Below are 20,749 nucleotides of genomic sequence, written 5' to 3'. Positions count from 1 at the left end.
ATTTGCAGTAATTTACTGTTTACACATTACAGTAGTGGTACTGTACTTATCATATACAGTAAGAATTATATTTGATTTCCAACGGTCATCATAGCTGCTTCATCGTGGTTCCCTGTTTCTGTATTTTTACTCCTTTAGTGGTTAACATATTTTTAAGGCAGAAAGAGAGCATGTACTTTTGTTTTGTTCACATCCTAGCTAACATTAACATGCAGTTTATCTAGCTACGTCATCAAGCGTGGCTTCGCTTCCAACTGTTTTCTGATGACGTTTGTTTTAAACTCCGAAGCTTTTTCTCTCCAAGTGCAAGTGCAGCTCTGTCTCCGTGCTGTGGGCTCACACTGCTTCAGCTCTTCAAGACAGGTAAAAAAACACTTCTTAGAAAACTGTTTGAAGCCAAAGCCTAGTCTGGAAATGTACATTTTAGATGGAGTTAACGTAGCTTATAGCACGTTAACTTATAGCTGGTTTGTGCTGGTTAGCCTGGTAACATAACGTTACCTTTACGTTACTAACTCTGGTGTTTTATATAACTGGCATATTGCAACCTTATAAGTTATGTGTCTGTAAATGAGGTGAAAGAAAGGAAAATATGATGGTGTTATTTTTTGAGCTGGTTCGGAATTAACATTAGCTAAGGTGCTAATTTTACCGTTGAAGGTTTTAGCTTGACTTTTACCGCTTAATCTTCCTCGGGCGGCTTTGGGTTGAGATGAGCTCAGTGCTGAGTGTCTGTTAGCATTGTTGCTACATCCTTTGTCGAACAATATAACCTTAACTGATAATTGATCCCCCCCCTTCTCTTTTTTTTTTTACATCTAATGACTGTTCATTTGTTTAAACCATGATCTTGCAAATGTTAAAAGTGCAGATTAGCTACGTAGGTCAGCAAGGATGAATTTCTAACTTTGTTCTTTTTCTTCCTTTTCTTCAGATGACCTTTTTTTTAAACTCCTAAGCTTTTTCCCTCCAAGTGGCTGTGCAGTTCTGTCCTGCTGACTGCTAACATAGCTTCATCTCTTCAAAAGACAAGACAACAGGTAAAAAGACAGCTCTTCAAACATATTTGAAGCCACAAAATAGTCTGGAAATGTAGAGCAGCTAACCTAATCTATAACTTTGAGCTTGCTACAGCTGGTTAGCCTGCTAAAGTACCATTACATCTCCAACATAGTGTATAAGAGTCTGTAAATGAGGACAAAGGTGAAAAACATTAAAGTGGTTTCTGTTATTTTTTGAGTTTGTTCAGCCACAGTGGCAGGTGGACAAAAAAGTTAATTTCCAACCCTGGTTACACATAAGGACTGTTCACATGTTTAAACCATGCTCCTGCAAATTTAAAGTTAAGTCAGTACTAACAGGTGCAACTATGTACAGGTGTAAATTCTGCAGCATTTGTACTTCAGAATTTACAGAATTTTGTAGTCATGTGAAGAAACATCAACACACAGCTAATTATCGGTTTGCATGTGGAATAGAGCAACGTCCTGCTTCCTTCAGAACATTTTCTGCATTCAGGTCCCACATGCACAGGAGTCACCGCCATTGCAGAAGTCAGACTGAACACTTGTGGAATGCAATGCTTTAAAAAATGCATTTAGCCCCACAAACTGTCATTCACATCCGCTGTTTCAGAGTGGTAGCAGGATGTAGGGGTAAAATCTAGTCTAGTCTCCGGGATGAGGTTCTCAAAAACCTGTTGTAATCTGGGTGAACTGGCCCTTTAAATATAAATTACTACCAGTAATTCATATTTAAGAGAGTTTTCCTTTTATGTTTTAAAGGTATCTTCCACCAAGATGTCTGTTGAACAGGAAATGACCTTACCCACTACACCAAGGGTAATCATGCTTGGTAAGAGGAATATTTTCTATCACTATAATTTTTTCGTAGCAATGTATGTAATTGTTATGGTAGTCTGTACTTTTACTCACTAGCGTTAGCCTGACAAGGGTTTGTCTATTTTAGGAAATAGCTTGATGTCTGCAACCCGGTGGATGGTCAGTATGGAGGAGAAGGTATTTTTCGAGCCTGAGCAACTACATGACTTTGCCAGCGTCCTTGCTGTCTTTTTTGGGTCATATTATGTCTTCAATCTGGAGTATCAGGAGTCAGCATCCACCACGCTGGAGATGATACAACGGTAAGTACTCTACACCAAGCCATTTATGAATTAAATTTAATGACAGTTTGACTGATGATGAAGAACCATAGCTGATTGCTGTATTGTACGTCTTCATTAAAAAAGTACAATTAATATATTTTATTTCTGTTAAAAGATTCTTTGTGAGGATCAATCCAGATGTTGGTACCAAATGCACAGCCAAAGTCGGTACAAGCCGCAAGACGGGAAGTCTTGTCAAGAGGAAAGTAGTCAGTGTCAACTCCCAGATCACCACCTTCTTCCAACAACTTGCTGAATTTGAATGGAGGACTTCCAACTAGGTAAGTATTTTACCAAATGTAAATGTTTATTATTTTGTTGTCTTTTCCTCCTATCTTGCATGCTCTGACTTTACTTTAGCCTTTATAATATGATTTTAATGATTATTTATAAATGGCATGTGATTCCTACACAATAGCCCTTTAGAGTAGCCTGCATCGTTTCTGTGTCCGTGGTAAAAAGTGGATGTCGCTGCATCCCTTAATAAATCACAGAAATGTATAAGTGTGTAGTCGTTTAAGTGTGGTGTATTTTTATACTATGCAGTTTTCAGTTTATTAGGCACACCTTTGCAGTAATCCGTCAGCACCAACAAAATGACTAAAATCTTTTGAATTACTGAAGACTGACTGACTGACTGCTTTTGCCATAAACAATCCAAAAACCTGAAGTGAAGCCAGTCCTGCTCATTCTTTATGCAGCTTCTATTATCACTTCAGTCCAATTGATTTTTTCTTTAAAACAAATTATCAACTTAATGCTGCTTTATGACAAAGATTTTATGCATGTGAACATTGTCACTTCAGCTTAACTTGTCAACTTCCTGTCGATTTGAAAATGTAGATAACTTCCTGACCATCTCATGACCTCCCACATTGTCTGTCTTATTCTTTACAGTTCAGCTTCCACAAGATGGATCCCACTGCTTTTGTTTGACGAATGGAATAAAAGTTCTTCTGATGTAGGAAATGTGTTCTATGGTTTTGTTGTTTTACAGCACATTATATTGTATTGTGACATTGTTTTTTATGACATTGCGAATATGTAAATGGATTTTATTTCTACAAATCTGCTGAAAATAAATACCTGTTATTCACAGTACTTGGACTAAAATTTCTTTTATGAAATTTTTCGGTTTATGGTAAAATATTCTTATCTTAAAGAAATGTAAACTTTAATTTGCAGTAAAACTCTGACATTATGTTGTGAAACAAGTTTACAGTAGACCAGCTTTACTATAAAATACAATTACTGTATTATACTATAAACTACATTTACAGTAATGCAGTTATAACTGTAAAGCACACTCACAGTAAAAAATTAACTGTGAAATATCATAACAGTAAAGGTACTGTAGAATGGTAATTACAGTAACTTACTGGCAACACTGTTGCCAGTAAGAGTACTGTAGAATGGTAATTACAGTAACTTACTGGCAACACTGTTGCCAGTAAGGGTACTGTAGAATGGTAAATACAGTAACTTGCTGGCAACAGTGTTGCCAGTAAGTTACTGTAAAATTACAATAAAAGGTCTAACAGTGCAGGGTTATTTTTCAACATAATGTCAAAACAACAAAATATTAAGATACTTTGCTGTTTAGCTTTTCTGCTCATTGGTGATTCAAAGTATACAAGTACAAAGAAAGGAAATAGCATATTGTGAAAAGTTAATTATTTTTTGTCACTTATTTCAGAAAGCGAAACCCATGTATTATAAAGCTCCATTTCAGACAGTGAAATATTTCAGACCCTATTTCTTGTAATATTGGTGATCATAGCTTATATATCATAAAATCTCAGAAAATTTGAATATTGACAAAAAGTTTAATGAGGACCTTTGCACTGATCATTTGTGATTGAATGTGTGTAGAGGACAGAAATCCACATTCAATCTACACTTGAGAGTATTTCATCCTTCCTGAAATACTTCTGCTGGCATCAGATGCTGATTTCATTCTCTAGCATGACTTGGTACCACCACCCCACACACACACACACACACACTGTAACAGTGTTTTCAATGACCATGAAGTTACTGTGTTTAATTGGCTATTAAACTAGCTTGACCTGAACCCCACAGAGAATCCATAGAATATTGTCAAAAGGAAAATGAGAGACAACAGACTCTACCATTCAGATGACCTGAAGGCTGAACTCCTCCTTGTCATGCCACATTGATGCAGTAATCTATACAAAGGGAGGCCCCATCAGGTATTTCATGCATTGGAATAAAGTTTTTTTTTCAGGAGGAAGACACAGCAAAATTCTAATTTCGTGATACATTGAATTTTGCGTTTTCAGTATCTGTAAGCCATAATCATCAAAATTACAAGGAAGAAAATATATCATTGTTCCATTATATGCGTAAAGAACCAATACACTTTTGGAGATGAGCTCAAAAATACTTGTTCACAATATTGTCATATTTTGAGATGTACTGTACCTGAATGAGTCCACATCTGTGGCAATTATCATGTTAGAGATGTATCACAGTCCCTTTTTTTATTATCCATAATGCTTCCAGGAAACTGTGTCTCATTAAATCATGAAATGTATTCGCTGGAGATAATTCACTTCCGAAGAAGCTTTTGAGACTTCATCGGAAGTGAATTAACTCTCGTCAAATTAGCTTGAGATAGAAGCTAGAAAAACAATTTCAGTGATTTATTTTGTTCACACAAATCATACTGTTTATACGTTTGTAACATGAAAACATGTTGATTTATATGATTGTCAATGTGCACAGCTAAAATATTTATTGATTTTTATAATAGTGTAGTCAGAGCTAATGGTTTTAGAATCCAGAAGAATGAAATATTGTGTTGCCTTTAAAGCAGCGTAAGACTTCAAATCTACAGACAATTCTGAAAGTATAAATAGCAAGAGTTTCATTCCTTAGAAACCATCATAAAAGTCATGAATGGTTTGTTTCCACCAGGATGTATTTCTGTGAATGGCTGTGAGTGTCGTGAGAAGTGGTTCTTAAAATGAGTGGTTTGGGGGAAACCTCAGAACTGGAAGCAGTAAAAGCATCACAGAAAAGACTCGCTTGGCAGCAGTTTGATTCTGCGGTTGACGCTATAGACTCAACCCACTTCAGCCATTGTCCTTATATCCAGCGGACCGATGGCTTTAAAGAGGAATCTCAGGATCAGATTTAGAATATTTTTGGTTTATCTTGGCATGACTCTCACTCGGTCACTCTGACAGCATGCCTGGACAAAGAAAATCTCAAAGTTGAACAAATTAAAGGCAAAATTCAAGTTCTGTGAAAGGTTCGGGCTACATGGGTTAGTCAAACCTTCACTTCCGTAGGTTTTTATTTCTTGATATTTTTAGAAATGGTTTTGGTTAAAAGTTTTGGTTGAGAAAGTATAAGCGATTAAGATGCGGGAGGTATGAAACTGAGACAGAAATGAGGGCGAGCTGAAGTGGTTTACATGATTCGAAGTTGATAAATGGGAGACTGTTGTTCTTTCACATGTCTTGAATTTAACTATTTTGTGGTTTCCCAATGAGGTGGAACTGTTTACATAAAATTTTCAGCACAGGGAGAGAGAAAGCATGGTGTCCTCTGGACCCACTCTCACGCAGGTGGTCACGTCTCCAGTCTGGGGAAAAACCACTGCCCCTACTCTGAGTTTTGAATCTTCTCAACTCGAGAGAACCGACAAGCTCCAATTTGTAGAATATGATCGGTCATGCATACCAGAGGAATTATAATTTTTTCTCAAACTTTGACTCCCAGTGATTACAGAGAGAAGGTTTGGTTATATTCTCATGCTGGAAGCCAGCAGAGACATTTTTAGCTTGGCTCTGCATCGTAGCAATTAAAATGCCTAAAAAAATGAGCGACAGTCGTCTCTGTTGTTTTCCCCTCTTCCGTGCAGCAAGTCCGTCATAGCCAAAGGTCTTGCTTCTGCGCAAAGACCAGTTAATTAACCCCTTTCTGCTCTACGTTCACAAAGTATTAAAGTGGCTGCAGCCACAACCTTCTACAACTTAAAATAACAATGCAAATGCTGTTTCATAATTAAGCCCATAAAGTTTACAGTAATTTAAGTCAGCTCTGAACCCTTGTGCTGCAGAATTTATTTAATGATCAAAGTTTTCAGCTTCATGTGGATAAACCCCACGAGATTCATTTTGCTACAGACTGGCCTTGAATAAGACAGCTATTATTGATTTTGACTCAAAATACCTGTTTTCCTCATAACTTTTGTCTCCTAATAAATATTAAGAGGAAACTGCAAACAGGGACATTATTGAATGTAGACTTGTGGGAAGTCTGAGCATGTTTACTCAAAGATGTCAATCATTGGTTTTTCTTCCTAATCTCTGTTCAAGTGAATAACTTAAACTCTTGGAGGAACGCAAGGGGCTAGTCCCTTTCTCCAGTGGTCAGTGGGCCGGAGGCCATCCCAGGGCAGTTTGGAGACACATAATCATGCCTTGTCCTCAGCAGATGTCTCTCATCAGCTCAAAGAATATTTTTCTGACATTTATTTCTGACCTTTATGTTTTTTCTTGTTGGGGAAAGGTTTCCATCTTGGAGTTCTCCCTATTATTGCCATTTTCGTCGAGTCTCTTTTCGCTAGTGCTGGATCATGAACACTGAATTTAACAAAGTCAGCTGAGGTCTGCAGTGCTTAATATGCTGTTCTGGGTTCGTTTGTGACCTCTGTCATAAGTCATCAATTAGCTCTTGAAGTAATCTTGGTAGATCAGCTACTACTGGTGAAGTTTACGAATGCTCCATGTTTTCTCCACTTGTGGATAATGACTCACACTGTGGTCTGCTGGCATAATTTGGCCTCAAAATTGGTTTTATAACTCCTTTCAGACTGATCAAAGCAATCAGACAAAATGGAACTCATATGGGAACTGCTTTTGTACACTTACTTAAGTGATCTTTAACTGATCTGACCATTTATTTGATGATCTTACACACTTAAATATAAAAAACTCAAACACAAAAGGAAGCTGTAACTGGTTAAGCACTTTTTCACATAATCTTAATTGATAAAGCAGCCAATTCATCACACAGGTCTTGCAAAGACACTTTACAAGATGGACATTTTTAATTATGTACAATTAAATTGGGTTCAAATGCACTTTTTCATTTAGTTTGTTTTAGAGCTGTTTGTTAATTTAGTCTTACATAGAACCGCTGAACCAGGTCTATTTTCTGTGGAAAGAAAAGGAAAAATGAAGAGAGAGAAACACCAAAGTTAATTGCAGTAATCAATGCACAAAGAAAATTGACAAAAATGGTCATAAAGTCCTCCGGTAGTCTAGAATGTCTGTAGCTATGATGTGAATGTTTTTAATTTGCTTTCAGTGACAATCTCACTTTCTTGTTTTCACTAAGCCTCAGGGGAATTTGATTTTTATTTTCATAATCAACACTGCAACACCACGGTTACTCTGCATCTGTGGTTAATTAGCACTGATTGACTTGTGGCAACTACAATTACATTATCTTAAATTAGAGGGACACAATGCAAGACATATGATGAAGGTGATGGTGATGACAGCTACATCAGTAATAATGAGGACTTAACTTCTGTCCTTGATGTGCTTGAAAGAGTTTTATTGTCCAAACATCAGTCATTATAGAGTAGCAAAACCTCAGAGCCGACACACTGCAGATGGTTGGCTTTCACCTTGTAAGAATAAGCAAGTCCCAAGGAGACAGTGGAACGGGAATGCTTTGGGTTCTCATGGTATTTCCAGCAGCTCAGAGCATAGAAGCTCAGCTACCGGGGCCTCACAAAGTGGATAATGCTGCATTTATTTTAGGTTGAGCATAGCGACAGAAGAAACAGTTTATCTGGCCGTTAGCCATCCTCTCTACTAGCAACAGTGATCCTGATCTGTAATTTATATATTTATTTGAATACACACTCTTTCCGACGCATTCATTTTGCCACAGAGCTGTGCGATATTTCTTTCAACCGTGCAAGTCATGCAAGTCGCTAAAGATTTATGGGCAGGAGACAAATTCCCCCTCTCCTGTGGAATAGTCGTAACATGAAGACATAAACAAACATCAGTGTGACAGAGGCCTTGTTTTTGGGATGGAAACGGTCCAAAGTCCTATTGCGGACCAGAATGATCTCACCTTAACAGGAAGTACACATGAATGCACCTTCTTGCTATTAATTCCCACTAAAAATAATCAGGAAATGTTTCTGTATAATAGCTTTGGAAATATGGCATACAGTACGATACTGTGAAGCTTGTGTGGAAAGACCACCCATCTCACATGGGAAGGGTGACATATGCTCTGTTTCGACACACAGATTTAGATTATACAGAGTCATGTTGTTCATTTATAGAGAATGAAAACAGATGGGTCCAGCACAACATTTATAGTGATAGTTTCTGTTGACCTAATGATTATTTTAGATATTCCTTTCTGCAATAAATTGTGAAATGTTGCTTTCTCCACAGACCTCATCCCTTTTGGAGTTCCCCAAAGATCAATATAATGATCCTATATTGGCCATATTGATCCTGAAGTGTGTTAACAAAGAAAAATACCATACGGAGGCAGCTATTAAATGACTGTAAGTCTAAGGTGCTGCATATGTATTTTTCTTCCAAGTTGAAAAACGTCGACCTACTGAACAAAAACATTTAGGGGGTCACAAATTGATCTGTAATCTCTGACACTCTGAATTCCTACAATTATTTTCTGCTATCCGATTTGCTGTCATCCGAAGAACTGCAAATGCAACAGAGAAAGACTGCAGGGGAAAGTGGAAGGCCCGGATCTGTTAGACAGCTTGGAAAATACAAAATGCCAGAAACCTGCAAAGCGAGAAAAAACCCAACTAAAAGGGGAAAATGTTAGAATAATAGTAGTCTAGCCAAGAAAGTTTCTATTTGTAAAAGATGGAAACTTCTGCTTTAGGAAAAATGCTGAAAGCAATCACCTAGGAAGATCAGAAGCTTTTAAATGACTTCATTGAAAAAATTTGATATTTTTTATGTAATACTTGAATTGTTAGAGTTGTTCTATTGATGTATTTCATGTTTTTAATGTCTTACCCTGTTTTTATGTAATACACTACGAAATAACCTGTTTATGAAAGTTATTACATAAACAAACTTGCCTTCCCCTAGGTTATGTTGCAAATCTAATTGTTGAATTATTGTCTGTTCTGCTGGGTCACATTAAACACATTGGAAACTGTAAGGCCCTTGTAATATGAATTATTCAGCGTTATTGTAGAAATATTGTGTCAAATTTATTGTAAATTTAAGACAAAAAAGTAAATACGTCATATTAAACTCTATAATAAAACTTGTTAAAATAAGCTTGGTGATTATGGTTTAATAGTGACACCTTGTGGTAAGTGGCTCATCCAACATGATAAATTTGCGTGATCATTTATGGCGTCATTCTCTGCCACTAAACTGGTGAGGTTCTTAGAAACACTGCATTTCAGGTGCAAACTAACTCCAGTGAAAACTAAGGCATAAAAAACACGTGACTGAATAAAAGATCTTTGCTGAGTAATTAGATTATACATTAATTTACCGAGAAAAGTTGGAATACTTTAAATATTCCATCACGGATGTGAGGAAATGTGGGAAAATAGCGTGGAGAAAATCAGTCATATTGTGTTATTTAACTGGAATGGTCGCAATAAAGACCAGTAGGTCTTTATTACAGTAGTAACTGCGTGTTCTGTGTAAGATGTGACAATAAGTCTGGCAACTTCCTTATTGAGCACTAGGTGGCAGCATAATGCAGTGTTCCACAATCCTGCCCGTATGCTCTCAGAAAATTAAAACCTTGGGAATACAACACCTTATATAAGGTTTCAAATTGGAGTTTATCCATATATATATATATATATATATATATATATATATATTCTAAGTGCTTAATTCTGAATTATATATATATATAACTCATTCCAGTAATAGGTCCAAAAACATTTAGACTAGCACCTGAACTGCACTCTTCTGTCTGCAAGCACTCAGGCAAAGTGGAGACCTGCAGCACACTTCTAGCAGAAGAGCATCACTCTGCTGTGTGATGAGTGACAGCACACACAGAGCACTGTCAGTAGCATTTGCAAGTCAATGCTCAAATTTAACCTCTGCCTTCAGTGTGAATTTGCTGCCTGCATTCAAAGTCAACATTTGAAATGATGCGTTTCTCACCTCGCCATTTGAAAAGAAAAAAAAAGTCATCAAACAAGTGAGAATGTGAATCATCCTGATGGTCTTGTGTAGGGACTTTACCATCACAAAATGTTTTATTTCAAAACTGACACATTTGAGAGAATTGTATGACAAAATTGTGCAACTATCTTAAGGAAAGCTAAGGGACAGAAGATCTTATTCCACCTTACTATGAAGAATTTAAAAGCTGTCCATTGTTCAGATTGATGAAATTCTTGTGACAATCGAAAGGCTACTCTCCGTCTGCGGGGTCTACAACAGATTGTGATGAAATCACTGTCCTGTTTACAAATGAAAACATTGCAAAAAGACTTACTATCAATAGCCTCGGTGTCACGTTTTGCAGGCCAGAGACTGCAGAGGACTTCTGAGCAGGAACACAATAATGTTACGGCACAGCAATGGAATTCCTGAGATCCCAGATACACATGCCTGTGGGCGTAAATGTGTCAGCGCCTGTTTTATGTGAGCGTACATGTGCGTATGTGTGTCACAGAGGATATTTATTTGTATCTGCCTGCTGGGGGGGTGTAGGAGGTGTGTGTCTGTGTATGTGTGCATGTGAGAATAGCTGCTGCTGATGTGGGTCATTACCTCTTCTTTTCCCTCAGGGGCCATGCAGCAGGAGAGGACAGAAGGGGAGAGAATGGATTGGGGGGCGGATGGGAAGAGTCGGGGGTGGGTGGGAAAAATTGAGGGTGGGGGAGGGAGTGTGAGGAGAGGGGTGTGGGAGGGCTCTGAGATTGTGTGTGGATGAGAGTGAGTGCTAGGAGGTGGGGTCCCTGAGGAGCACAGACCAATAAATCACCACGCCGTCTCTGTGCTGACACCCATCTTGTCTGATGAGGAACAGAGGAGAAGGGGGGCTCAGGGGAGGCAGTGGAGAGATGGGGGTGAAGATGAGGAGGGATGGTCATCGTGACAACACTGTGGCATTGTCTTCCTGTCACTCAGGCCCTTACTAGTCAGGAACCACACTCAGCCTTAAACCGGATAGTACTAGGCAGACTGGGAAGAGGTTCAGAGGACAGGAAAAGGTGGAAGCATCAATGTTTCTCATCCAAGCCATAGTCTGCAGACAATAATACATTTTTACTTTTAGAAATATGATAGATATGAATCTCCTTTGTATATTTGTAAACACTATTGTTTAGGTTTGTTTCAAAGTGTTAAGTAATGGTCTTAGTCTTTATTTTGAATGACTTCCTTTATAAACCACATTTGCACTGTAAAACACACTTTTGGGAATACCTTTGATGCTCTGAAGTATTGTCAGATTACCAAGATTGATCGTGGTTGCAGAAATACCACAAAGATACACAGCTGTCACGCTCCAGTTTTTTAATGCAATGTTTTTTAAGAGGAAAGACAATGACCAGGAAAAAAGCTAATCCACTTTAGCATCTTTTGCGATGATGCTTATATGCAATGTATGTTATGTTTCAAAAATTTTGCCCTCCTGCCTTGGAATATTTGGTCACCAAACATGGTGACATCATGGCTTCGCCGGTGTTCATGTTATGTATGCTACATTTTCAGATGTGTAGAAAGATCATGTTAGACCATTTACTTGAAGCAGCGTACCTTTCTATCCCCCTAAAACACAAAGGAGATTTGCAATAATCTGATACAAAAAAAAATACAAAAAATATACCCCTTGAAATCCATAGACAATTGAAACTTGTATGTGTGTATGTGAATTTTTAATTATTGACAGAGCTGTGAGTACAAAAAATTTGTTTATAAAAATTAAGTTGTACATTTCAGTGTACTCAAAAGAAAGAGTTGTGCCTCTTACTTATCCTTATATAACACACATTCTCATTAGTTTCATTGCACAAATGTCTTTTTAGGGACAGAAAGGAAAACATTTTATTTATTCTCCATTACAGAAAATGAGTTTGTGTTTAAAATCAGTTGAATCTACCTACACAATTGATGATCATCCTCTGTCCCAAGTATTTACACAGTTTTTAGTTTGTCAATTTCAAAATTGATATATGCTCTTAAGATTTCTCTTCACAAAAGAAGAAGAATAAAAAAAAAACATCTTCATGTTTCGTTCATGACTGTAGAGAGGTCTTTAATCTACCCTAGCAGTATACAGGGATGATGATGAAATGGGATCCAAATAGGAGAAATTAATAAGAGGAGTGAATTCATCATTATTGTCCATACCTAAGAGGGTGTCTAAGCTTTTAACTCAAAACGTCCTCATTATGGGATGCTGTGGTGGTGCAGGGACAACGCACAACCCACATATTGAGACCTTAGTCCTCGTGGTCACAGGTTCGACTCCTGGCCGGGCAACATTTGCTGCATGTCTTCCCCCCCTTTCCTGTCTAACTACTTTCAAATAAAGGCCACTAGAGCCAACAAAACCTTTAAAAAAATTTCCTCATTATAGAGTTTTTCTTTAAAAATAGCAGGAGTCCCTTTGGGAGGTTTAACTAGGGGTGTGTTCTGCATTGTTCAAACTTGATCACACAAAGATGCAAGTTGGAAGGGAATTATGTCTCATGTCTTTTATTAAATCATCCTGGCCATGAGAAAAGATCTCGACTGTGATGTACGAGGGTCGCAGCATCATGTTGTGCGGGAAATGACATTACGCACAAATAATGAAGCAACATGTCAAGATATCAGCCCTTAGGAAACGAGTTATCCAAATGGACAAATGACACTAAGCATATCTCAATGATAGTTACAAAGTGGCTTATGGACAATAAATCTATGTTGTGGTGTGGCCATCGCAAAGCCTTGATGTTAGTCCAACAGAAAATATGTAGGCAGAGCAAAGAAAGGAGTGTACAGAGATAAATAGTCCTGTTTGAAAAAGCAGCATGTGTATAATACTTAAATTGCTTTAATTTGAATATAGAGTGATGATATGATGTCAGTCACAGTCAGGTGAAAGTTACTGCACTAAGAAAACAATCCTGAAGTTATTTCTCAATCACTCCTCTAAAGGACAGTGTTTACTCTCCTTAACCAAAGTGTCCATAGATCTAATGGTAACAAACTGGTGGTTTAGCTCACATTGTTGACAACACTGGGTCATCATTTAACTCTAATATCAGTCCCAGCTTGATACTTTGCTTCCATCTGAGATTTTTTTATTATTACAAAGGTCCGGTATCTTTATCAGCTTAACTCAAACCCCTCAACCTCTACATGCTTCTTGACCACTGAATGTAGGACTTGTACAATGACTTTCAGTGGAATTGTTCTTTTTCTTATGGCATTCTGCTTTGAGACAAGTGACATGTTTGCTTTGACTCACTCAATCTGTGTTGTACAAAAAAGTATATTACCTGCAAATGATCTGAAAACATAAATGAAAATGCAGATTTACAGTTTTCCATCAAGAGCCATTTTTATGCTCTGGCTGTTGAAGTGAGAAGAGAACTGTAGTTTGTTCAGTCACTGGAGTTCAGCCAAAGCACACACGCCCACCCCAACACACACACACACACACCTGGCATACTCCTTCATCTGACCTGCCAATAGCAATAATATGTGTCCTTCACTTATCATTTTCTAGCATCTATATTATCATACCCCCACCCTTGCACCATGCAGTGGAGACTCATACATCCTGCGACTCTCAGGACCAACAACAACAACACACAAAAGACACACACAACATGAAGCATCCCACTGTGCAGCAGCAGACTGAAAAGCACTGCATTCCTCACGAGTTTTTCTTTTTTTTTTTTTCTAATAAATGTGATCCCAGAATCCTGGAGGGAGGCGAGTGCTGTGCATTAAAATTCATGGGAAAAATGGCAATAAAATCTTTCTTTCTTTCTTTCCCTCTTCCTCTCTTTCTCCACTCCTCCCTCTTCCTCTCTTTCTCGTTTTCATTCCCTCACTTGTCTGATCAACACACACACACATACACACCTACACACCGGCACGCACACACACATTTTTTCCATCACCCGTGTGTGCACTCCCGCTCTGGTTCAATCTCCTAACCCTCCCACTGGCTCGTCTTTCTCAGCATCCCCCCTGCCGTCCTTCATCCTTTATTCTCCTCCTCCTCTCTACCTCCCTCCCCCTTTTGCTTCTCTCTCTCTGTTCCTCTCTCTCTGTTCCTCTCTCTCTGTGTCTCTCCCCCCTTACACACACACACACACACCCACACACACACATAAATGCGCACACACCCATCTATATTTTCCAACTCCACCTCTGGCAGGTTGTGATTTCCACTGTCAGAAATTGCTTTTTCAATATCTCTTTCTCTAATTATGAGCCCAGCTAAAGGGGTCGTGCCACCAGAATACCAATTTTTTTGCAGTTTCCTACCCCTACGCTCTTAAATAGTGCTCTTTTTTGTAGGCACAGAACGCACATATTGTATACACCCTTGCAAATATTTCATTATTATCATTAAAGTGCCTGTGGTGCTTAATTAAGATATTTGGTTTGCTTGACACTTCTTACAATTGGTCAGATTGGCCAAGACATTTTGGAGGGTATTAAATACCAGCCATTAAATAATTAAAATTAAATCAAGTATGTTATTTTTGAAATATAAGGTTGACAATTTACTTAAATTAGCAACATTAAAATTATTACTCAACAAAAGTATTTGATTAGAATTTAACCAAACATGTTGGTTCAGTCAGTCATCATTATGTTATTTGGTGTATGCATTTTCTTCTGAATATAGCATATATTGCAGATTAGCACTATGGCAAGGAAATATAAAGCATTGCCCAATAACAATGTACATCGTGATATGCAATGCAGGATCTTTGTCTGCACAGATGAAGATTCAATCATTGCATGTAAAGGGGGGTTGAAAGGCTTACACAACAAGCTGACTGAATGTATCAAATTAAAAAGCCCCCACTGGCTCCTGTGGCTGTTCAAAAATAAGTGGGTACAGATAATGGATGGATGGATCCCGTTTTAGTTTAGCAGCCATGCTAATGCTAAACTCAAGCTTGCAAGCTGTCGCTATTTTTGTCATAAAGCCCAACTTTGGTTGTAACATCCCACAGTATACAAAAACAAAATACATATTGCTATTTCACAATTATTTTATAAGTATGTATCAGACACAAACAAGTTCTTACTTTTTATCATGTGAGCACAAGTCAGATAAATAAAATTATCTCAGCAACCAATCAAGCCAATGGCACGCCATTTCCTACATATTCTAGTGTGTTAAAATTTTTTTATTCTTATTAAGAGGAAGTTAAGAAGATTTTGTGAAGCAGTGAGTCTGGTCATGTCATTTTTTGTATGTAAGTTGTTTTGATGTTTTGATGTATCCATCCTGAATAGTGTTTGTCTGTTGAGATAAAGAGTAAGAAAATCACAGGACTCTGCTGTTCCTGGACAGAGTGTGCTAATTTTTCCCAGACTTCTTTGTTTCTGGGAATTTTTGTTTTTTTTTCATATTTCGGGATCTAAGTAAGCATCCAGGAATTACATTTCAGAAAGAATATGACGCCATCGAATTAAAATTTTAGTTCCAAGCATTTGGCATGCTGAGGTGACAGATGTGTTTGCAAAGTTTGAGATTAAGTAAAGTTTTGTTGTTGTTATTTCTGATATTTGTCATGATATCTAACTCACAGTTTGTCAATTTTGTATCAGTCGTGCACGTGTGGTGTCGCCTGTTAGATTTGGTGTCTATGAGTTTAAGTAAGGCAATGCTGGAGTGTTATTTTCCTGTGGCACTATCTTCATACAGCCTCAAAACGACAGGCAGACAAGAAAAGGTGTAATGGTAGTATTAGAATTTAACTAATGAGCTGATTCCTTAAGAAAAATATTTAATTTATTTTAGCTGTGAAACCAGCTTTTCTACACACTATACAGACTAAAATCCCCTCTGATAAAGTGCATGCAAAGTGTTACGCCACTTTTTTCCCCTTTTCTGTTTGTTTTATCAGTGTCAAAGAGTGTTACTGCACGTGTTACTGCAAAGTCAATTTATCACCATAAATTGAGGAATATATTCGAGGGTTTTTTAAATGCATTGCCGGGTTTGTGGAGAGGAATAAGGGGAAACCACAGAATCTTGATACACCAAGCACACAACCTCCTTCTCGCATTTTCAATCACTCCAGGCACCCAGGAAAGGGTTAACCCCACGGAGCCGCTGTAGCATCGCATTGATTGACGTGTGGAGCCATTGTGCTGGCTACGCTGTCCAATCAGCAAGCGGTCACCTTAAGCCCACGTGGGGGCTCTCAACGCTCATTGGCTCCCTCCGCCAATGTTTACCGTGCCGAGTCCGAGCCCCACGTGGAGATTTCATTCAATCACCTCAACAATTCCTTTGAATCTCCTCTTTATAAGGAGTTTCAGTCATTTTCATTTTATTAAAATGTCGCATATGAGCGAATATATTTTCAATTATATATTCGCACGGGGTTGAACCGGGTAGCAACACTAACAAGACCAAATATCACCAGGCTATTTGGAGAAAAAGCGTCATGTACGCGCGCTGATTAATTATCTTTACTAATAAGTACAACCTAAAACATGAAAATAAAGCATATTTAAGAGGGGTGTGAGAAGACGCATTTTTAGGCTTCCTGGGCTTTTTTTTTTTTTTTTCCAGGCAACTGAAATTCAAGGTCCCATGGAGGTTGGGATCAGATCAGAGCAGAGTAGGGGGAGTGGGAGAAGTGGAGGCACTGGGAGGATTGTGTGAAAAGAGAACGGGCCAGCGAGGGAGACAAAAGAGGCTGCGGCGGCTGTATTGAGTGAGCTGGTGGTGTGTCCGTCTAGGAAGCCACAAGCTATAACCGCATCCCCCCCTGTGCCTCCCCCTCATTCTGGCCTTTATGCTTCAGACGGAGACTCATATCGAAGAAGGAGACAATTATAAACACCGAATCGTTGGAAGCGGAGCTGGGTTCTTGGGAAGACAGCTCCCTGTGACCGGGTTTCTCTCCTCTCCTCTCCCCGGTCTTTCATTGCGCGTTGAGCTCGGCGTGGCGTGGTGTGGCGTGGCGTAGGGCTGGAGATATAACCCAGAACAAAGGAGCCTTGAGCAGGGGAAGGAGCGAGTCGAGACTAGCTCTGCCATTATCTTTGAAACCCGGCCAAATGCCTCTGTGAGAGTCACAGCAGTACATTGGCTTGCTGGTGTATTTCTCGACGAAGCTTTTGGTCCGAAAACGAAGACAAAATAGGAAGGAGGATTTAAACAAAACACGCACCAGGAGACACGCAAGTCGGCGGCTACAATGTTTCCTCAAAACCGACCACCGGTAAGTAGGCTAGCTACTATGTTCCACGCGTTTAATGAGGGCTGTGCTCTTTTAGCCTGAAAATACAACACATTTACACACCCTCATGAGTTGTTTGTTAGTCTTCTAAGACTCAGTAAGTCAAAACTGTTGGACTTTATCTTATAGATTAAAAAAAAAAATACCGTGGAGAAAAGTATTGCACTTAAAACACAGACAAATCAACTTATTTTTTAAGTGAATATATTGTTTTCTTATGGAGGTCAGGTAGATTGTCAGTGGTTTTATTAGGGGGAAACACCCCCGAACCCCTTCTCCCCTCTCAAACAAGGTCCAACTTTCCTGACTGTCTTTGTGTGTAGATCTCATGATTGTTGGATGCCAGCAGCAGGTCAAAAATTTGCAACCCATTACTGGCTATCTGCAGACTGTTGTGCAGTTAACATGAACTGCATGTACCTCCCCTCATCAGGAGTTGTAAGTGAACTTATCTTGTTCTATAATGTCACTAAATATGGTGTGAGGCTGTTTCAGTATGACGGTGAATAAAAATCTGAATGAACTGCTTCATTTGTAAAGAGGAAGGCAAGAATTATGTCTTCATTCTCCTCAAATAACTATTGAATTTGATATGTAGCCTATGCAAATTCTTACCTGCTAAATTTCAAGTTTTCAAGTAAACATGCTTATTCTTAGATATTTGTTTATAGCCTTCCAGCTACGATTGGTTATTAGTTGTACTAGCTCCATGCCATGTGAGAGATTGATTGCCATGACAAGAGTTGTATTAATACTTCAAAACAAAGGAAAAAATTATTGGAGTTGAAATTGCAAATCTTAGAATAACAGTTAGTGTGGCTGCAGTACAAAATAAAAACTCCAGCAGTCTTGGTGTGTGTAAAAAATGCAGATGCTTATCCCAACTCTGATATTTTCAGAAGGCTGTCAGCATTTCTAAATCCACCATAATGGACATTAATCAAAATGTCAAAAGAATAAAACAATGCATCGTTCCTGTTATCTTCTGTAAGTTTCTGGCTTTCTCATAGTCTTAATCAGTCGCAGGCATGTCTCGACATGCAGGAAATGCAAACAGTATTTTCTGGCTCTGAGATTACATAGGTTTGTGGTTTTTCCCTCAGTAACAACTTCTGCACTGAAGACTGTTGTCTGGTGCATTTCCTTATCATAAAAAGATTGGGATTTTGAGTTTCAGACCAATTTCTTGGTGAATCTCTGTCTAAAATTGCTTTTTATATGCAATAAGAGTTTAATAAAGTGATAAAAGCTGTTTAGTTAGTCACACTATCTGCTCAGGTAGCCAACCTACTAGGCAGAAAAACTCACTGCTTGCCAGTTTTTAAACACTGCTACATTAAAAAGAATGATGGGTGATGCTTCTTTAGTTTCTAGTCTACACCATAAAAGGCCTGAAATTGTTTTTAAACAACAAAATGTGTTGCTTTGTGATGCAACAAGATGGCACATGTGAGGAAGAGAAAAGCGAGAATACTCTGTACTCCATAAAAGCCGAGAACTGCATATGAGGAAACATCTTTTGTGGTTTAGAAACCGCAGCTGTTGATAAACCAGCCTTGCCTTGTTGCCACACTTTCTTAAATTATCTGCCCATCTCATGAGAAACTTGATCTGATTTTTAAACCCACACAGTTACTTTTTTAACAGCTGGTAACATAGCTCTAAAAATTAATAAATATATGAATTACCCATGCTGTTTTATGATGGAGAGAGAATTTCATGCTGAAATGGCCTTAATTTGCTTTAGTGGAGTTTAGGTGGAGAGCTTTTTGAACAGACTCAAATGCATAAACGCTGGTCCTCTGACTGGGAGAAGTATCATAGCTTAATTATTAAGCTATGCTCATTTGCCTAACCCTCTTCTGTATCCCTCAGTCATGCCACCCTCCACCCTACCCCCAACAGTGTTTTGAGTTTCATGCCTGTTAGCTGAAATCAGTACAGACTCACTGTGACTTAACTTTAAGTATATGTTCTACACCTAGAAGGTGCTTTTGTTTATATGAATGAATGAAATTGCTCAACTATCATACATTTTAAATTGTTTTTTTTGGTTTTTTTCCACCTGCATTTAGTTTTGCTTTGTGAAAGCATTCTGAATCTCCCCTCCACCCCACATACATGGAGCCCATACAGAAACACCGGACGCGCGCGTGCGCACACACACCAGCAGCTGTGTATTTAGTACGGCTAAGTGCAGGAAGGCAGCACAGGAGGCAGACTGTGGGTCTGCGGTTTGCACTGTAAACCCGATCCCTCTCATCCAGCCTCTCCACGCTGTGTTCCTGTGAGAGCTCCAGACCACATCTTAATGTATGGGCAGGCATCCCGGGGTGAGCGGAGCAGACTGCGGAGGGTCTGGGTGGGACATTCTGACCAGCAACCCCCATGTTTCGTTTCAGCCCGCCGCAGATCTCGACGCTGACATGTGCTCCGGCCGTCAGCAGCTCTCGTCTGAGCTGCGCAGTCAAGGGCCACTCAACCCGGCAAACTGTTTAATCTCTGCAAACGCAAGGGTGGCAGCAACCTGTCATCACTGGCTGTTTGAATGGTTCAAAGAATTAGACCCATGCACTGCATAAATATTTAGCACACATGTCCTAGAATCTTACAGCATGGTTTGTTTTTAATCCGGTCTTTAGTTGCATTTTTTTTTTGAAGACCGAAGGAGACATTGTGGTCATAGACAACTGGCTGTAATTTAACCTTAATCTTTATAGCCCCTTACAACCGAACCTCTTCCTGATTCCTGGTGTCTGGTTGAAACTTGATATTTTTTATAGGAACACTGTGTTGTTGAATCTTTTTAGTGAGTAATTACTCTTCCAAGTAAGAGACGGCCAAATTCAAACTTTTTTTTTTTACATACAAATTATTGCATAGTATTAACAATAAATAATATGTTATACCAAAGGGTAAGTACCATGCAGAACATTTCAAAAATATTTCTTAAATCTTTATATGTTCTCAGATGACTTTGGGATCCAGTCTGATGCCAGAAGCAGCAGATAAGCAAGGATTGGGTGTAGGATGTGGCTGGCTTGATGTGCTGGTTTAGATTCTTTAGCTTTTTCCAACAAATGCAGACAGAATTAATTAGCAAAACAGCGTTAAAGCAG

General features: G+C 38.7%; 1 protein-coding gene across 6 annotated transcripts in view; it reads left to right on the top strand.

Annotated features, from left to right (window-relative positions):
• Positions 1 to 17,018: 17,018 nt before the first annotated feature.
• Positions 17,019 to 20,749, top strand: part of tle2a (TLE family member 2, transcriptional corepressor a) — a 48,807-nt gene continuing 45,076 nt past the window's right edge. For 3 of the 6 annotated variants that reach the window (XM_032573248.1, XM_032573247.1, XM_032573245.1), the window contains exons 1-2: positions 17,020 to 17,612; positions 17,954 to 18,068. In XM_032573248.1, the coding sequence (XP_032429139.1) occupies positions 17,970 to 18,068 (99 nt within the window). In that variant the 5' untranslated portion in view covers positions 17,020 to 17,612; positions 17,954 to 17,969. Of the gene's footprint in view, positions 17,613 to 17,953; positions 18,069 to 20,749 lie in introns of all 6 variants that reach the window. The other 3 variants (XM_032573246.1, XM_032573244.1, XM_032573249.1) reach the window with 2 other exon arrangements.

Source organism: Xiphophorus hellerii, chromosome 9 (genome assembly GCF_003331165.1).
Source record: "Xiphophorus hellerii strain 12219 chromosome 9, Xiphophorus_hellerii-4.1, whole genome shotgun sequence".
NCBI lineage: Eukaryota > Metazoa > Chordata > Actinopteri > Cyprinodontiformes > Poeciliidae > Xiphophorus > Xiphophorus hellerii.
Note: the sequence above shows the minus strand (reverse complement) of the source record. Positions and strands in the feature narration are given on the sequence as shown.